This window comes from Electrophorus electricus, chromosome 19 (genome assembly GCF_041902795.1).
Source record: "Electrophorus electricus isolate QZ-2024a chromosome 19, ASM4190279v1, whole genome shotgun sequence".
Classification (NCBI taxonomy): Eukaryota; Metazoa; Chordata; class Actinopteri; order Gymnotiformes; family Gymnotidae; genus Electrophorus; species Electrophorus electricus.
The window spans coordinates 17038591-17057009 of NC_137515.1; the positions used below are offsets into that span (position 1 = coordinate 17038591).

The window sequence follows — 18419 nt, forward strand, 5'->3', positions numbered from 1 at the left end:
TACAAACAAGACTTCCACTTTCACAGCCGGAAATTTATCGCTTCTTTCATTCCGGGTCCCAACCGAACTGTCCACTGGCAACGACATGGCAATTAAGCGACTGGCCCCAGGTGTGGGCTTTGGCCCGCCCTCACACGTAGTCATACGACCACTGCTCAATCTTATTCACAAGTCTTTATTTAAAATTTCACTCGTGCCATCTTTTGATGGAATACAAAATATAAAACAAAATCTAGTTTACGATATTTGAACATGGCGAAGTGGTCGATACGTTCTCAATTAGCATAAATGTATGATTGATGACTTTGCCTGGCCTCTGGCTGTGTAAAGCTACCAGTGGTAAGGGGGTTATATGCCTTTTCAGGTCAGGTTTGAATCCTTCCTGAACTGTATTGTAGGCCAGTTGCCCTGAATGAACATATGTGCAAAGGTCGTAAAAAATATTATTTGAATTTCTTGGTGTCGCTTTTATTCACAGAGGCAAACAAATAAGGCAGCAATAAAGATACGTGATCTGATATTTAACCTTTCAGATGCAGGAGGCGACGGCAGCCGGAATGCACGGACAGGGTCTACTTTATGTGCCCTGCAGACATGCACAGGTAGCAGGCTACTGTCGCGTGGCAGGTGCCCAGTCCACATTTATCATTTTTAAATGACACTGTACTCTATTTTCAAAAATCATATTTCTTGCTATAATTGTGTTGGTTCTAAGAAAACAGAATCTATTTGTATAGATTTTTTCTTCTTCTGCAATTCTGTGATGATTACGAGGGCCTATTGGCCATCATCGTTATTGGAAAGCTACTATCAATTTGGTTTGTAAACTAAACCCAGACACAGATTAGTATTAAATTAGACCGGGAGAGACGTTCAGAGTTGAAGCAACGACGTTGCAATTTAGTTCAAGACTAAGGAAACAGTACATTGTTTGTTATCCTTTTGACCTTTCCCAGTGGTCAGTTCTTTTGATCTATTTGACCGCTGGCCCTAAAAAGTCTGAGGTTTTTAGCTCCACATTAATATCAAACTTGGACTCGTTGCTATAACAACTACACCGTATAGCCTAAGAGTAGTGCAAATCTAATGTTCTCAGTTTCGTTCCGGCTTTTGTTGTTGTTTGAGAATACTACGAATCTAGAGATGGCAAAGATCCGATACCACGTATAGGGTCGATATCAGCAACAAACAACAACAACAACAACAACAACAACAACAACAACAATGCTGGATCGGATATCGAGAGAAAAACATTTAAACAAATCAGCAATGTTTTGCAGCGGGTGCCCTGCAGGTCACGTGATAACAGTTTGCACGCCCTCATTCACTAACTTCATGAACTTAATTGCTCTAAGGTTCGATACATAAAAACGAGAGCGCTGCTGAGTTTGCCATTAGCCTGCTGAATTTTAAGGTGGGCTGGAAATGTGCGTGAGTAGCTGGAGAATAAGCTAACTGGAGCAGAGGTTGAGTGAAGAGAGACTCACAGCACAGGCAACCCCTGCTGGTCTCTGCTCACTCAGGGCCTGGTGTGTAGCGGGTAGAGCAGCGAGTTACCGCTGAAATATGCAACAAGAATTCACAAGAAGGCCAATATTAAGTTGATGCGGATTTGTAATTGCATTTAGTAACATTTCTGATGAGAAAATCTATAGTGTCTTTTTTTTTTTTTACATTTCTGGAGGCAGCTGTTCTGAACACACACACAGAGAAAGAAAGAGAGAGTGCGTGCGTGCACCGCATCTGAGAACTAAGCAGGACGATTTTTAAAGGAAAAAAAATATCGTATCGATATTCAAAATTCTAATTACAACAGTCAGAATAAAGATATCAGTATCGGATCGTCTTAAAAACGTTGCAATTGTGCCATGTCTGCTACACTTATATTTAAAGATACGAACTATGTTGGTGAATTATAATGTGGTGAATTATACTTCCGAAAAATGCATCAGTATACTTTAAATCAAGTCATATCATAGGATGCTTGTACCTAGAGGAAGCTAAATCACAGACACCATTGCTGCAGCTATAATCTCTGCACGTCACAACCCAAAGGGAAAAGGAACCACGTGACACTTTGATCGATGTGACCTCAAATATATTAATTCACAAGACTGTCTAATCTGATTATTCCCGTTATACAAAGATGGCTATTGTGACTATCAGCCACGAGCAATATGTAAACCCTGTTATATCATGTTCCCAGACGTGATTCTGTTTGACTGCTGTAGAAAAAATCCGTCTGACGTTATTGAGGGCATCTGGCAGATCAGTGTACCCTAAATAATCCGATAGTGCATGTGGTGTTGGTTATTATTATGGTCTGTAGCTACCTGCATTTGCTTGGGCTTTGCATCTTCAAGTGTGTAAAACCTTCGCTAGTAATAACCAAACACATGCACCATACTCCATCGGATTATTTAGGCTACGATGATCTGCCAGATGCTCCCAATATTGATCAGACGTCAGATGGGGTTTTTATTGCTACAGCATTCTAACAGAATCACGTCTGGAATCATGATACAACAGCGTTTTACATTTTGCTCTGTTGAATTTTCCATGCTTGAACTGGCCTGAAGTTGCACGTGGCTGATAGTACGTAATATAAACCGTGATGTTCTGTATGACATCCTTTCACATAAGCAGACAACATTTTTACAAAAAAAAAAAAAAAAAAAAAAAAGAAAAGAAAAGAAAAAAAAAGAAACCCTGCAGATTTTACTTCATGGAGAACCATTTTTATATATAAAAAATATTTAAAATACCCAAATGAAAGGCAGCATTGAACTTTCTTACGTGTGTGTTTGGATTAGGACTGATCGAGTTAAAGATGAAATGGCACCTATTATTTCTTAGGCCCATCGGGTTTTTATATTAGTGATATTTATTTTGTTTATCTGTATAAAACATTTAGACGGAAATAATTTGGCAGCGACATAACAAATGAAATAAAAATGTCCTTGTTTGTTTCGTTCTTTTTTTGTGAAGTAGTTACTTCTAAATCAAACAAGTTTCGATATTACAATCAATACTACCCTTAGGGAAGATACTGGCAAGCTATTATAGGTCACTAAAACTCCAGAGAGCTTGGAAACCGATGTATGCGTCAAGTGCTTAGCTAATAATTGATAGATATCCTAACATGAGAAAACCGAGCAGAGATGGGACCGCGCGGGTTATGACAATTTTAGCAACAAGGAGCACACGAGATATAAAGGTATTGAATTTATTTTTTTTTCATGCTTTGGCGTTGAGCGACTTACTGCCACATAATGAAAATTGCGAGGATGGTTTTTGCACTGCGGATATGCAGCCTGCTCAAGTGCGCAGTGGCCGACCCCGGCGCCGGCTTGCACACATGGGACAGGTTCAGTAAGCTCCCTTATCCCGACGACAAAGCATTCCTGTACGATACGTTTCCTGATAACTTCATGTGGACCGTTGGGACGGCCGCGTATCAAGTCGAGGGAGCGTGGCAAAAAGACGGCAAAGGGAAATCCGTGTGGGACGCGTTTACGCGCGGTGGTAACCGGGTGTTCACGGGCGACGTGGGCAGCGACAGTTATCACAACATCCCCGGCGACCTCCGGGCACTGCAGCAGCTGGGGGTCAGTCATTACCGCTTCTCTTTGTCCTGGCCGCGGATTTTCTCTAACGGTACGAAAGGTACTTATAATGAAAAGGGCGTCGAATATTATAAGACTCTCATCCGTGGACTTAAAAAGATAAAAGTCCAGCCAGTTGTGACTCTGTATCACTGGGACTTGCCGGATAACTTGCAGAACATCTATGGAGGTTGGAACAACTCGGTCCTCGTGGAGCTGTTCGAAGAATATGCAGATTTTTGTTTTCGAACATTTGGTTCTGATGTTAAACTCTGGATTACCATGGACAACCCGTTTGTCGTGGCCTGGCATGGATACGGGACTGGGGTCGTGGCACCTGGAATTAAAAATGACCCAGACTTACCGTTCAGAGTTGGGCACAATCTTTTAAAGGTAAAAGTGTGTTTAATGGCTAACGTGGAAAAAAAAATCGCCAGGGAAAAGTGATGTTCTTGTTTACGTCTGTAGTGTTTATGTAAACAAGCCCTGTTTATCTTTTGTCGTGTACTCCCTGAAATGGTACTCTGTGTTGTGCGCATATATAATGCAGTGATGCTTGGTAAACATGCACCTCTCACGGTCGTGTCCCAGGCTCATGCCGCCGTGTGGCATCTCTACGACGAGCGCTACCGACAGCTCCAGGGCGGAAGAGTGTCCATAGCGCTGGCCTCGCACTGGATCAAGCCCGGCAGGACCGGGCAGGACAGCCGCCGGGCCTGCCAGTGCTCGCTGGACTTCGTGCTGGGCTGGTTCGCTCGGCCGTTGTTCGGGGACGGCGACTACCCGCCGTGCATGAAACGCAGCCTTACGCACCGGCTGCCGTCGTTTACCGACGGCGAGCGGGACTACGTGAAGGGCACGGCCGACTTCTTCGCCCTGTCTCACGGGCCCGCGCTCAGTTTCCAGCTGATTAACGACAGCCTGCGCTTTGGGCAGACCGAGGATCTGGACCTGCGCATGCTGCTGTACTGGGTGCACGCAGAGTACAACGGCCCGCCCGTGTTTGTGGTGGAGAGTGGGTGGTTTGTGAATGGCAATACCCGGACGAAGGATGCCAAACACATGTACTACCTCAAACGCTTCATAGTGGAGACTTTAAAAGGTAGGTGCGATCGAACAGAAGCTGAAGGGAAGTCGCTAGGGCGTGGCGCTCAGGAAACGAGAGTGTACGGAAAAGACCGAGACTCACAAAATGCATCTAGAAAGTCTAGTTTTGTTTTTGTTTTTTTTGTTTTTTTTAGAAAGTTTCTAAGCATTCAGACTGTCTGAAATCTTTTTTTGCACAAATTTAATGCATTGATTAATCAAAGTCTTGCCCTCAGTAAAAGAGCAAAATCTTCATTGACAAAAGCAATCAAAGCTGTACAGTTGAATTTTTGATTGTTATACTTTGAACTGATGGCTATAATAGCATAAAATCTTTCTGCTACTATTAGGCTGTGTATTTCCACGTGCATGCTTGCTTTTTCTAGTATTGTCACCAAGGAAACCAAGTGAGCTGAAGCGCAATCTCAGTGGCCTTAGAATATCTGGAGTGTCAGCTCTTTAGACTGAATCAGCATTATGGTTGATATAGCAGTCTTAGCTAGTATATTTAGTGAAATAAAGTATTATCAAAAATATTATTACACGTTTAAATATATTACACATGTTTATTAAAACAGTAATCCATTTTATTGCTTTTGTTTGTAGTAATTCGCTTTGTTCGTGTTACTGACCCCTTCCAGCTATCCGTTTTGACAAAGTGAATGTAATTGGCTATACTGCCTGGTCACTTCTGGATGGCTTTGAGTGGTATCGGGAGTATGGGATACGGCGTGGCCTCTACTACGTCGATTTTAAATCTGATCACCTGACAAGAGAGCCCAAGACGTCAGCCATGTTCTACAGTAAACTCATTGAGAAGAATGGCTTCCCTCAGCTACCTGAGAACCGGCCCGCAGTTGGAGTCTTCCCCTGTCACTTCGCCTGGGGAGTGTCTGCAAACTCCATACAGGTAGAGAGCACCTCCCCTGTCACTTCGCTTGGGGAGTGTGTGCAAACTCCATACAGGTAGAGAGCACCGGCACTGCTCGGAGAAACCGAAAGAAGACATCATACCTTAAAGGAAAACGCAGCTGTGCTAGCGCACTTAGAACGTTGCACATTCTGGGTATTTTTCATTTTTGTCTTTAAGATGCTTATTTACTGCAGGAGCAGGTAAACATATAAGAATAGTACCTGTTGGGAAATTAGGTACACATTTCTGTTTGTGTTTATTACTATAGCCTGTGTATTATCCTAGGTAGATGGGTTTTGTGATATTGTGAGGAACAGGCAGCAGTGTCGCACTGTAAATCCACAGCCTTCATGTCTTGTGATACATCATAGTGAATGTGTAACTTGAAGCAAAAAAATTCTGCGTAAACATCAGCTTGAAATACACATTAACCATTAGTCCTTTATACTTTGATCTTAAGTGAGGATAAGAGTTAAAAAATAACTCCTAGATTTTTAAAGATGTAATGTTGGGTCAAAAAGAGTAGACTACCATATCCATTCAATTAATCAGCAATTAATTTATTAATTGATTGACTTTAGCAGTATTTGTACATTATTATTAGTTAATGTTAACATGTAACAAAATAACAATATATCTACAATATATCTAACAATATATGTAATCTTAATAAAAACTGATTGTGGCTTTAAAGAACATTCAGTTTCTTCAGAACTGCTAGTAACTTACAAAAAATAGACATGCACATGTCAACATGTAAACATTTTTCAAAATTAGGGTGAAATTCATTGTATTTTGACTTCAGTTTATCTCAACCTATTAATAGTGTTCAGTGAAATTGACTGAAATAGAAGCATTCTGATAATATTTGATCTTAACAGTACTGTTATTTCAGATGCATCTTCATTAAATTATACTCTCACATATTAGAATCTCACAGAATGTAGTTTGCCAATCAAACTAACCTTGCCCCTGTTTGACTTTCTGTCCTTAGATGAGTAGGAGGATACAAAGTTCATCAAGGAGAACCCAGATTCTGTGCGTGATCATGGAGTGTCCACCTGTGGCCTAGTTTCCTTGACAGCTTTTAAACTCCTACTCAAATCATATTAAAGCCCTAATTTTTCAACCAGATTTTGAGCTCAATGTTCACTTGACCCCACCTCCTCTATTGTTTATGTGCAGTGTCTTGGGTCTGTATGCAGGTGGAGACTGTCCCCACGCAGTTTGTCGACCTGAACGTGTACATCTGGAACATCTCGGACAACGGAAAGCTGAAGCAGGTGGAGGGTGCGCGGGTCCCCACGCAGCGGCAGCGCCACTGTAGTGACTACGCTGCCATCCGTCAGCAGGTGTCAGAGATCCAGCACATGCACGTTTCCCACTACCACTTCTCCCTCAACTGGTCCTCAGTCATGCCTACGGGCCGCGTATGGGAAGCCAATGACACGCTGCTGAGCTATTACCGCTGCTTCACCAGCGAGCTGCAGAGGGCCAACGTTAGCCCGGTGGTGACCCTCTGGCATCACACTGGCAAGCTCTCCAGCCTGCCCTCATTGATGGAGGCGAACGGGGGCTGGCAGAGCGAGGAGACGGTGCGGGCCTTTGCAGACTACGCCAGGCTGTGCTTCCAGAGGCTTGGCGAGCACGTCAAGCTGTGGATCACCCTGAACGAGCCCAACGAAGAAGGGCTAGGCTACGTGGTGGGCCATCAGCTGCTGCGTGCCCATGCGCTGGCCTGGCGGGTGTACGACAATGAGTTCCGCCGGTCTCAGGGGGGCAAGGCTTCTCTAGTGCTGCACATGGACTGGGTGGAACCGGCGTTCTCCTTCAACCGAGAAGACGTGGCCCCTGCGAACCGTGTTCTGGACCTCCGCGTGGGCTGGTTCGCCGAGCCTGTTTTTGGGAACGGCGACTACCCTCCAATGATGCGCAGCTGGCTCCAGCAGCGAAATCCCATCGACCTGTTCAACTACCACTTACCCATGTTCAGCGAGGAGGACCGACAGCTAGTCAAAGGCTCCTATGACTTCTTTGCTCTCAGCCACTTCACCACTTCTATGGTTTACGATGAGGTTGAAGACAAATACTTATACAAGGACAACTTGGAGGTACAGCTGATTTCAGATGTCACCTGGATAATGTCTCCACGGCGTAACTCCCCTGTGGTTCCTTGGGGTCTGCGCAAAGCTCTTAATTGGGTGGACTCACATTTTAAAGGCGTGCCCATCTATATCATGGCCAATGGTGTTCAAGAAGACACAGCAAGATTCAAAGACAGTTTACGGGTTTATTATTTGTACAACTACATCAATGAGGCCTTGAAAGGTAAGACCTTTCATACAGTGAATATTGAATTGTATATTGAATATTACGTATTTGGGGCATATTAAAAATAAAAATTCAATGTTTGTTTTCAGTAAACAGCAGAAACTACATTAATTAACTAATGCATTATTTAATTCACTAACGCATTCAAGGCACAGATTAAGCCAAGTCTGAGACTAAATTGCAGTGTTAATGGTGACTTACCACTGGAAAAATGTTTAGGGTAGATTTAATCTAGAAATTGGTAACAAATGAACACTGTATGAGTTAGTTCAACCCTGTAGATGTAGGTTGGGTTTGGGTCTTTCCCTGTGGACGGTATGGTTAGATGTGATTTTGTTTGAAGTGTGATGACTCAGTTGGCCCTAAAGAACAAAGCTCATGGCAGAATGCAAACACAACCAAAGCCACTTAATCATTAGACAGCACAGTCAGGACTCAGTTCACTGACCTTTCAGGGAGCCTGTGATCACTGATGTCAAACCACACAGATACACACGTATGTTTCACAATGCGATTTATTTTAGAAAACTGTTTTATTCCTCTTTAGTAGGCTCTAGCATTATCGTGCTGCGTTGATAACAAACTAATCAATCCAAATAATACAGCCTTCTCAAGTTGGAGCTGTTTACTTTCTCTAATTTCACATTTGTTTTGCACAGCATACACACTGGATGGGGTCAACCTACAAGGCTATTTCGCCTACGCGTTCAACGACCGGCGAGACCCAGGCTTTGGCATGTATGGCCACGTGGAGGAGGAGGTGATCTCAAAATCCTCTCTGATCCACTACCGAACCATCATCGATCGTAACGGTTTCCCTCCCCTCGGCAGCACTCCGCAGCATTGTCCCAGCGTTCCCAGCCGCTCTCCGGGGTGTCCTGTCCTGACCAAGCGGCCGGTGGTAGCCTTCATCTCTGTTGTGGGCTCTGCCATGCTCATTACTGTGGGACTTATTATATACTACAGGACCAAGCGCCACAAATAGCTGTTGTTGTTAGACTACTGTCTGCTGAACTATTATTTTTTTAACATTTTGAAAATATCTATTGTGTAACTTTTTAAAGCCTGTATTGAAATATTAAATTGTGGTTGGTTTTATTTGGCTTTAAATAAGTTATGTGATCAACAATCCAAAATCATAATTAGGTGGTGGTCATTGTATCAGTATTGGTCCAGTGATGTATTGTTTGAGTCTGTTTGTAAGTGATAACCACTGCACTCACAGTGATATGCTACATTCAGTCCTAGAGCCCCATAACCAACTAAACGACTATCTGGCATCCACAAGGTCATGTAACAGAGCAGTGGGGCAGTTGTAGTTTGATACGCTTGTGTTCGTTGCAGAATAAGTACTGGACAATGACATGACTCCTTGTCTCAGAGTATGTGCTAAATTTCAGCGTTGTCAGAAACTTGTGCAAGCCTGCATCCTTCCAGATAGATGGTACCATTATGTACTGGAAAAATGCCTACTACAGTGGAACTAAAACTAATGTAAACCAAATACATTCATAAAGCCCACCAAATAGTCCTGGATTTAGTGGGCTTAATACATGTTAAACTGCTCCACTATTTTGTGGAGATAACATGCAGCACTTTATTAGATTTTATTACACTTATAATTTTGTTTGAATTTCTGAATTGATGGAACAGCCTGGGGCAGTGGTAGCTCAGTGGTTAAGGTACTTAACTCCTAATAAGAAGATTGCCAGTTCAAGCCCCACCACCAAGCTGCCAGTGTTGGGCCCCTGAGCAAGACCCTTAACCCTCAATTGTTCAAGTTGTATTCAGTCATAATTGTAAACTGTTTTGGATTTAAAAAAAAACACCACCATTTTCTGCACTCCATTAAAACCAAGTTGATCAAGAACTCACTATTAAAATTATTTTTATTCTAGGGTTTAGCTTCCTCTGGGTCTGGAACCACTGGCTAATGTAACACTTCTAATGCTCAGGAACTAACATTCAGGTAAAGGTACAAACATTCAGAACCTAACCTCATATTCAGTTAAAGGTATTAAGTCTGGTGTTGGATTAAACTCTAATGTTATAGGTGGTTCACCATTGGTTAACCAGTTCTTTTCAGTCCAGTGTTGCCCTAAGAGTTTTTAGTTATCTACTTAATTCATCATGGAAATAACATTTCTTAATTTGAAAACAATTACCAGGTCAAACTGTTACAAAGGCTAATGTTTTATTATAATGAAAATAAACAGAGAAAGAAGAAAGAAGAAAGAAGAAAGAAAAAGTTCATGAGAGCATTCAGAACATGAAGTTGTCAAGGCCATCTTCCATAAACTTCTTGTAGATGGCCATGAACTTGGCCACAAATGCCTCCAGGTGGTAAATTGCCTTGCTGCCCAGCTGTAGCCTGTGCTCGTAGTAGGCTGCCATCTGGGCCACCTCCGCCTTCAGATGCCCATCGCAGTTACCCAGCAGCTCCGTCACCAGGCCCTACAGGGTTAAAACACACACAAAAAAATAAAATCACTGGAGCAAATGCACCTGGCTGACATGTATTCAAATGACTTGGAGCATTTGCAAGCTGATGGAGAGATCCCCCGGGAAGGTGTGGCATGGTCATGGCAACTGTCCAGCTGCTGTACCTTTATGATGATCTCTGGTGGAATGCAGTGGGTCAGGAGTTCATACAGCCTCGTCCGCACTTCCATAAGTCTTTAAAGAAAACAAATGACGGACATTTAGCAAGAGAATTATAATCTTTAGCTTAATGCATTAAGGTCCTCAGGAAAAAGGTGACAGTTAAGGTCTGTACCATAAACACATTATAACAATTTTTTAAAAAGATTAAAAGCATTGTCAATTCAAGGTCATCCTAATGACACTTGGTTGTTAGTCCCTTATAAATTCAAAAGAGCACGTGACTCTTGAGTATGTCAACACTACTTTATTCAAATGCTACTGAACATTTCCCCACTGCATTTTATAGTTTGAGTTACAATAGTTTTAAGGGCCAAAGTTGGTATGGCAGAACATGCGTGATGCTTACTCCCTGCTCCCAGCTGTCCTAGACAGGTTCACTAACCTTTGTGGGCTCTGCTGGCTGACGATGGCATTAGCAGTCTCCCTGAGGTACACCTCCCAGTCTGTTTCAGGGATGTCCTGATCTGCAGAGAAAGGGTACCTAAACAGAGAAACAAAGAAAATATCATCAACTCTAAGACAGCGATGACAATTGCCCAAATCGAGATCATTACTTTTTTTTTTTTTTTTTTTTAGCAGTATGCGTGCATTGGTTTCCCAGCAAAGACCTATGTCCCTGCTCTTGTGTTCCAGTCTCTGGTCTCGCTGGCGCTCACTCACTGTTGCACTCGACAGGCCTCGCACATCAGCAGAGCCCTGCGGAGGTTGCGGCCGGACTTCTCAGCGATCTGCTTGGCTAGCTCCGGTGGGAGAAGCAGCCCTTCCTTCCTGCACACCCCCGTCAGGACACTGCACACCTGCGGCACAGAGCACCACCCGCTGACCTCTGCACCGGCATGCCGTGTGCGTCAAGCATGCCACGTGTGTTAACCTGCAGGCCAGGCAGCCGTACCTCCTCTACGCTGGGCAGGGGCACTCTGACAGCCAGGCACCTGCTCCTGATGGGGGCGATCACCTTGGAGGTGGAGTTGCAGCACAGAACCAGGCGACACGTGGCCATGTACTTCTCCATGGTGCGGCGGAGGGCATGCTGAGCGTCCTTGGTGAGCCGGTCCACCTCCGTCAGCAGCACGACTACAGAGAGGCGTCAGGCGCTCATAGCAACTGGTCACAATGAAGCTGTCAAATGTTTGTGCCATAAAAGCACATTATCCTAAAGCATTACATAACTTTACCCATGCTCAGGAGAGGAGTAAGAACAAGGGTTAGACAGAGAAACCAGCCACTATACATATCTGGCACTGCTTCAGAATCCTTTGATAAGCATGGACAATACAATAGTGTTTCTAAATCAGGTCAAAGTTGTTGAGTGAGTCTGACCTTTAAACTCTCTCTGTGTGCTGGACTGGATCTGCTGAGACTGAGCCACAGTTTTTATTAGCTCCTGGATGACGACCCGGTCACTGTTTCCTGCGTCACTACAACAAAAAAATAAATTAATTAAAAAAATTAATACAATTAATGAATTCATTAATTTTAAAAAGACAAGCCAGGTAGCAGGCTAATCGGTGAGAACAGTGGAGGAACAAACTGTGCAATCTATGTGTGCCTTTGTTGTTACAGCGATTGATGGCGTTCTCCTAAGTAGAAGGCATAGCGTCTTACCCGGGATTCACTTCCAAATGGTAGTTGCTGGCAATGGTGTTGATTTCAATTTTCTTCTTAGATGGGGCCTATATGACGACAATATTTATTATCAGTAAACTAAGATGACAAATAATTTAACTAGTGGCAACTTGCAGATTTTAAGTGACTACATCCAAGCTCCTAATACTTTCAGTAGTGGTTTTCACCACAGTGATGGTGCTTACTGTGACTGACTGGTGTTCAATGCGCAGTTTCTCCACACCAGCTCCGTATAGCTCACGCAGAACACACATTATTCGCGTCTTCTTGCCAGCGCCAGAGGGACCATAAACAAGCAGGTGTGGGAAGTCTCCACATTGTACCTAAATCAGAGTAAGAAAGCACAGCTAGATTTTAGCTACTGCCAACAGGTATAGCGGGCAGGAATCGACTTGCTGCGTGTGACCTCGCGTATTCCCCGACAACCATCTTTTCGGATTTACCTGTCAGAGCAAGAAAATCCTATACGTCCATATGCTGTAAACCCCCAGGCCTAGAAGCACTGCTGTACACGGTGGCAGGCTCTGGTAGCGCTCAGACAGCCGTCCACGTTGTTGTGCTAATTAAAGAGGCACCTTCGCCTTTCCATGTTATCCTATAAAGGTGAATTTGAAAGCGAATGTCCCTATATCGCTCCATGGGTGCTCTGGGACTCATTACCAGGCTGTAAGTTTGTGTTTAAGTCTGTCTGCCCTGTCAGTCTGCTATCTGACTCTCTAGCTAGCTAACTAGTTTTCTATAATGCAACACGTTTTAGTTTTGTTTTTTAACCACGCGATTTTGAACACTCGTGCATGTCGCGCCGACGTGGCTCACGTGCTAGAACTGCAACGTTAACATAAAAAACCGGATTTGGCCCGCGACGCGGTTTACAAGTTCGGACCAAGAATACCGTTAAGTCGGCAGTCACGGCTAGTGGACAGGTCCTCATGCCAGCTAACGTACCCGGCATGTTTGCAGCCATTAAAAGCGCACCCTAACTGTGTGAAGACCGTTAATGTTGACGTCTGACCCGTAGCTAGCTCGCAGGCTAGCATTAGCTCGCAGGCTAACCGCCGGTGGAGAAGACGCTAGCTACCTCTACCGGACTTGTGAAGCTTCTCACCAGGTTTCTCAGTTGGTTGGCTTGGTCTTTGTGGTAGTCTAGTTTCGCCAGGGACGTTGGCCTGTACTTATCCACCCATAAACTCATGCTGCATCACCGACCCGTAACGTCCGCGCTACTCTGAAACTGAACACAGACACTGCGCGGGTTTGTCGTGTTTCGCGGGAGACTGCCTAACGACGGCTGGCGTTGAGGGACAAAAATCTTTATTCAAAACTTGATAATGGAGCGTTCAAGCTACATTAAAAAACTTTTAAACATTAATAGGTTTCATTGAAACATTAATAGGTTTCATTGAAACATTAAAGCGGTTTAAATCTTCTAAGAAAACGAATGTAACACAAGACGGACCTAATAGTAAATATTAATGACTATTTATGTGTAATTATTGAGTAATGTTTGCATTGTAATAAAAAAATCGATATTACACAAGTAATCAAAATCGCCACCATCGTATATGGTTACTGTATAATTAGGCTCCTATATGTAGGACATAAGGGTAGAGGTCACGATTTACTGTCTGATCTGTCGAGTCAGATAATGAGCTAACAGCCAAACTTGCGCTATACACCACTAAAGACCAGCAGGACAGTCACGCCACTGCTTTGGCTCTCGGTCTTTATCATTTATTTGAAATCGATTGTGAATGAATTTACCAAATCGAGTAACCAATTTAGCCAATTTAATTCTTCATAAAAAGCAAACAATTTAAATAATATTTATTCAAAAAAACTTGAGATGTAATTAATCACCATTTTATAACTATTCCTATGTTTTTCTAACAAAAATGTAAGATAGTGTCAGTGTTTTGGGATAATACATATATTTAAAACATTATTAATAAAACATTTAATGCAAAGAAAGTCTTACAATCTTATAATTGCACGATGAATTTTAATTAATAGACTCAACAGCTTATCCATGTAAATTTTGTTTAAAAAATCAACTGCAGTAAGACAATTAAACAGTCAAAGTTTTTTTGGCATACAAGCCAGCAAGTGAACATTTCAACTCTTGCATGGACACAATCACATGTGCACATTTTAAGCCATGTTTAGCTGTTCTGAGTTTGGTTGCAAGAGAACTGAGGTTAGAGGAGTATTTCTGTTTTCTGTACCACAAAAAAAAAAAAAAAAAAAAAAAAAGCGCCCAAATAGTCTTAGTTTTATGCATTAATGAGTATGACATGAATGTGGTTACAAGCTTCCCCGCATTGTCAACTGTGTTAAATGGAACACCAAACACTTAACACTTTAGAAGAGGACATAAAAATAACCTTGAAACTACACTTGTCTTTTCCTAAGCGGAATACAGCAGTTTTCCTGATACGCTACTGCACAACCCCTTTAAATGGAGAGGAATGAAATGGGCAAAGGGAATGATCTCAGTATCAGCAACCTGCTGGTGCTTGAACTGCTGGCAGTAATAACATGCAGTGTAGCCAGAGGCTGCCACCTAGAAATGATGTGTCTCCTGCTTCACTGCTAGTTGCACGTTTTGAACACCGCACTCTTAGTTAAGTGTTTTTGACAGAGTCAAGACAAATGATCTGCGCAATTTGAAATGCAAACATTACTCACACTGTGTGCTATGTCATGCTGTTAAGGAGCTGTAGGGGTTTTTTTGTCGCTACATATGCAACCGTACAGCATGTCATCTTATGTTTTGTGCTCAAACTCTTTTTTCTCGTTATTTTTTTCTATAGCGTTCCATGTCTTCATACTTTTGCCCCTCAGTACACGTTCAGCAGTGTTTGTGATAAACTCTTGCGATCAGCTCACATGCCTTCTGCCCTCTCAGTGGGAGGTGCCGCATGCTGAGCCCACCCTGTCTGTCTGCTCCCATCTATCAGGGTCATCTATCATGGCAGGAGGCGCAGGTCCAGGTGGGCGCCCAGCACACCTGGATATGAGCCACAGAGGAGGGTGAGGGGCGTTAAGCTTGAAGCTGTGTGCACACTGTGCTTCTGCTCCTGTGTAATGGACCAAGTTGGGAGCTCGGCACCGCTCAGCGTGCTGGACTGAGTCAGAATCAAAGTGTTTCATGGCTCACCACAGCCAGTGAGTCAGACAGATCATCTGGTATGTTCTGATACGCAAGGTTTCCGAGAAACGGGACATTTCGGACAATGGCACACTTTGCTTGCGCAGCTGATGAAGTACTTCTGTCCTTTGACCTTTGTCCGCAACGTCCTGTTTCTCTGAAACCTTGCATACTTCATTACAATTTTGAATCTATCTATCTATCTATCTATCTATCTATCTATCTATCTATCTATCTATCTATCTATCTATCTATCTATCTATCTATCTATCTATCTATCTATCTATATAGAGTGTTCATGTGTTATCTTTGCTTTATCAAATGTAGGCCTTGTCACTGGATTTGGAAGGAGATCAGCACATCTGTCATAACGAGCATATGCACCTGAATGCACCTGAAAATCCACCACTGCTAAAGTTCATTGAACATTCTGCAGGCCAGCCCCCGAGTCAGCTACTGTCTGAGCCATCTGCATGTTGCCGGAGTCCCTCTGTCATAAACACCTGGCTAACCTGGCAGGATAGGGACCTGCCCTGGGGCTGGTTAACGTCCTAGCTCGTTCACTGTGGGAACAGATGGACTGGCTCGTCCAGTGCCCTGCATCCTGGGGAACAAGTCAGTGAAGTCAAACTAAAATTCCTCAACATACGCCTGTCGCCGCTCCGGTGATGAGAAGCATGCATGCCGTGAAGACTAGTGAGAACATGTGTGTACTGACCCAAGTTTGTCATAAGCTTTAGTGTTTTGTGAATATTTTCATTTTTAGTCTGATCAAATTTGATGATCTATAGGTATTCTCCTATTTTTTCGCAGCAGTGCTTCACATTATTACTTATCACAGTATGACTGCAGGGCCTAGCGCCAGACGGTGTCAACTCATTGGCGGCACGGTGGCTTTGAGCTCGGCAGCGTGACTCTCGCCACGTCGCTTGTTAAAAGAAGGTTTCCCTCTGTACCCTCAGCGGAGATGTTGATCTAAATCCCTGCAAGCAACTACAAATCCTGCCTCTGTCAGAGAGGCCAGAAATGACAGAATTGCTGTTTATGTAGTAGATATTGTCCTGGGGATATGAGCAGTATTTTTTTTTTATCCACCATATAGCCCTTAGAATGCATGTTGCAGCAGGTTTTGATTGCATTATTCCCAGTGTAGTTCAGAGCACGTACTCCTCCTATGCTGTAAATATGTGTCTGAGTGAGACTAAGGCTCAGAGAAGCTACCTGAGTATCACTGCTACCATACATCACATCATAGCATGCATCTGGGGAATGAAACAATTGTTGTAGCATGATGTAGAAACATTCGTTGCAGTGGATTATTCGCTTTTTAAACTGCATTCAGTTCTCATTAGATGAGAATGAGAGAGAAAAGAAAGTCAAGCATACTCTAATACAGCTAATGCATACATAGTGAATTATGGGTAAATATGGGAATGACATAATGTCTTTAAAATCGTTTGTGTGTACAGAAGTACTCAGAACACAACCAGATCACAACATGCATCATTTATAAGCCATCATTGCATCCAACTTTTATCAGTTTTGTTATATTACTATTAATATATTATTATATTATATTATTAAGATGTCTATTATCGTTATTTTAATTGCATCTACAAATGACTTCTTCAAACCAAATCATGATCAGGGCAAAAGGTTGACTTCCATTCTGAACAGCAGGGGGCGATCTCTTATACAGTGGAGTACTTCGTTCAGAGCATGTTGCCACCACTATTTAGATTCAGGCAGAGATATATTATTTGATCCCACCCTCACACCTCTTCAGGTGAAACCGATCAGCCCCTCTGAATTCTTTTTTACAATTCAACCACTATTTAGTAACGTGACTGCTGCTCACTTTTATTTTAAACACCTCTTCTTTTATTTGGAGGACTTCCAGCTTGTATCGTCAGGATGTGTTGGATGTAGTGATCAGAAGAGCATAAAGAGAGCAAGGGAGAGCAGGCAGATGCAGGTGAGCTACTTCCCCCTTGTAAGGAATGTGCTTTTTATTTAAAAAAAAAAAACCCTCCATTACCCGAAGGGGAAAGTGTTACAGGGAAGCAGAAATGCAGAGGGGTGATGGGTAATGGTTTCTGTATGGAGCTGCATGGGGCCAGGGGTGGAAGTGCTCCCTCCAGGACCAGCTCACGTAACCCTCCAGTGCAGCACCACCGGCAAAGTGCTCAGTGTTCAGAAACAAGGTTATCAACCACTTTTATCAGTACTGCCTATAGAGTCGGGTGGTTACACGTGTGGACAATCCATGTGTGTATAGACCATTAAAAACTCAAATGTTTTGTCCAAAAAGACATTATAGTGTTCTCCTTAATAGCATATGTCGTAGTTTTGAGGTCAAAGTTTTGTGACGGTCTTTGAGAATTGGTTGCCGTGGAGAGCTGGCGGGGTTGTTTATGAATGAGCGACTGAAGTATGGGGCCTGGCTGTGCCTGTGTGTTGGTATGCAGGACACAGAAACACAGGGGACGACTTCAGTCACAATTGCCCGACGTCATTCCACACAACATAGCAACACCAAGAACACAAAGTGTTTCCACACAGCCAAATGGGCTCAATGCAGGAATGTTTGGTTTGGTTGTTTTTCTCTTCACATTTTTCACTTTGTTCCTTTGTGTGTCTGTCAGCTTTTGTTTTGTTTTTTTTTTTTTGTTTTTTTTTTTGTCCTTTTTGCATGCCTGGCCTAAGTGTATGGCTGCTGTGTGTGTATGCTTATGTATCGTGTGTAGGTGCTGCGTGTGCAGGCATGCGTCAGAATCGGAGGACAGTTTGACACGTTAAGTGAAGTGTATACCCTTTCCACCTCACACTTTCTGAACGGCGTGTCCGAGTGTCCACATGAGTCCCTGCGATCTGACCCTCGGGGCAGCAGTAATACACAGCTAATAACTTCTCACTGCCATTCATTCATTCATACACTCAGGGCTGAGTGACTTGTATAAACCTATGGATGCTAAAAAGCCACGTGTAAAACTCACCAGGTGCTCAAACTCCCACTCCCCCTCTACACCTTCTCTCTTTCTCTCTC

At 43.2% G+C, this 18419-nt stretch overlaps 3 protein-coding genes across 4 annotated transcripts in view; 2 read left to right on the plus strand and 1 right to left on the minus strand.

Annotated features, from left to right (window-relative positions):
• Positions 1 to 3151: 3151 nt before the first annotated feature.
• Positions 3152 to 9033, plus strand: kl (klotho). Its single transcript, XM_027000863.2, has 5 exons — positions 3152 to 3998; positions 4197 to 4707; positions 5333 to 5601; positions 6810 to 7932; positions 8595 to 9033. The coding sequence occupies exons 1-5, from the start codon at positions 3273 to 3275 to the stop codon at positions 8918 to 8920; spliced, it is 2955 nt and encodes a 984-aa protein (XP_026856664.2). The 5' UTR covers positions 3152 to 3272; the 3' UTR covers positions 8921 to 9033.
• Positions 9034 to 10112: 1079 nt separating this feature from the next.
• On the minus strand, positions 10113 to 13508 carry rfc3 (replication factor C (activator 1) 3). Of its 2 annotated transcripts, none has more exons than XM_027000904.3 (9): positions 13331 to 13508; positions 12411 to 12548; positions 12205 to 12272; positions 11920 to 12017; positions 11492 to 11673; positions 11260 to 11396; positions 10982 to 11080; positions 10542 to 10611; positions 10113 to 10389 (listed from the first exon to the last, which is right to left on the minus strand). In XM_027000904.3, the coding sequence occupies exons 1-9, from the start codon at positions 13415 to 13417 to the stop codon at positions 10198 to 10200; spliced, it is 1071 nt and encodes a 356-aa protein (XP_026856705.2). In that variant the 5' UTR covers positions 13418 to 13508; the 3' UTR covers positions 10113 to 10197. The 2 variants fall into 2 exon arrangements, with proteins under 2 accessions (XP_026856705.2, XP_081559045.1); XM_081702919.1 differs by lacking the exon at positions 13331 to 13508 and adding an exon at positions 12669 to 13323.
• Positions 13509 to 17332: 3824 nt separating this feature from the next.
• stard13a (StAR related lipid transfer domain containing 13a) overlaps positions 17333 to 18419 on the plus strand; it is a 55859-nt gene continuing 54772 nt past the window's right edge. Inside the window, exon 1 of the mRNA XM_081702116.1 lies at positions 17333 to 17348. The gene's annotated coding sequence lies outside the window, so the exon portion shown is untranslated. The remainder of the gene's footprint in view (positions 17349 to 18419) is intronic.

Bases quoted from the DNA above. Each gene is read 5' to 3' on its own strand.
- rfc3 (XM_027000904.3), bottom strand. From the start codon at position 13,417: ATGAGTTTATGGGTGGATAAGTACAGGCCAACGTCCCTGGCGAAACTA. The intron at 12,018-12,204 runs GTAAGACGCTAT...TTTTTGTTGTAG, and splicing joins CATTTGGAAGTGAATCCCGG to TGACGCAGGAAACAGTGACC. The intron at 11,674-11,919 runs GTCAGACTCACT...GCCTCTCTGTAG, and splicing joins CACACAGAGAGAGTTTAAAG to TCGTGCTGCTGACGGAGGTG.
- kl (XM_027000863.2), top strand. From the start codon at position 3,273: ATGAAAATTGCGAGGATGGTTTTTGCACTGCGGATATGCAGCCTGCTC. The intron at 4,708-5,332 runs GTAGGTGCGATC...GACCCCTTCCAG, and splicing joins CATAGTGGAGACTTTAAAAG to CTATCCGTTTTGACAAAGTG. The intron at 7,933-8,594 runs GTAAGACCTTTC...TGTTTTGCACAG, and splicing joins CATCAATGAGGCCTTGAAAG to CATACACACTGGATGGGGTC.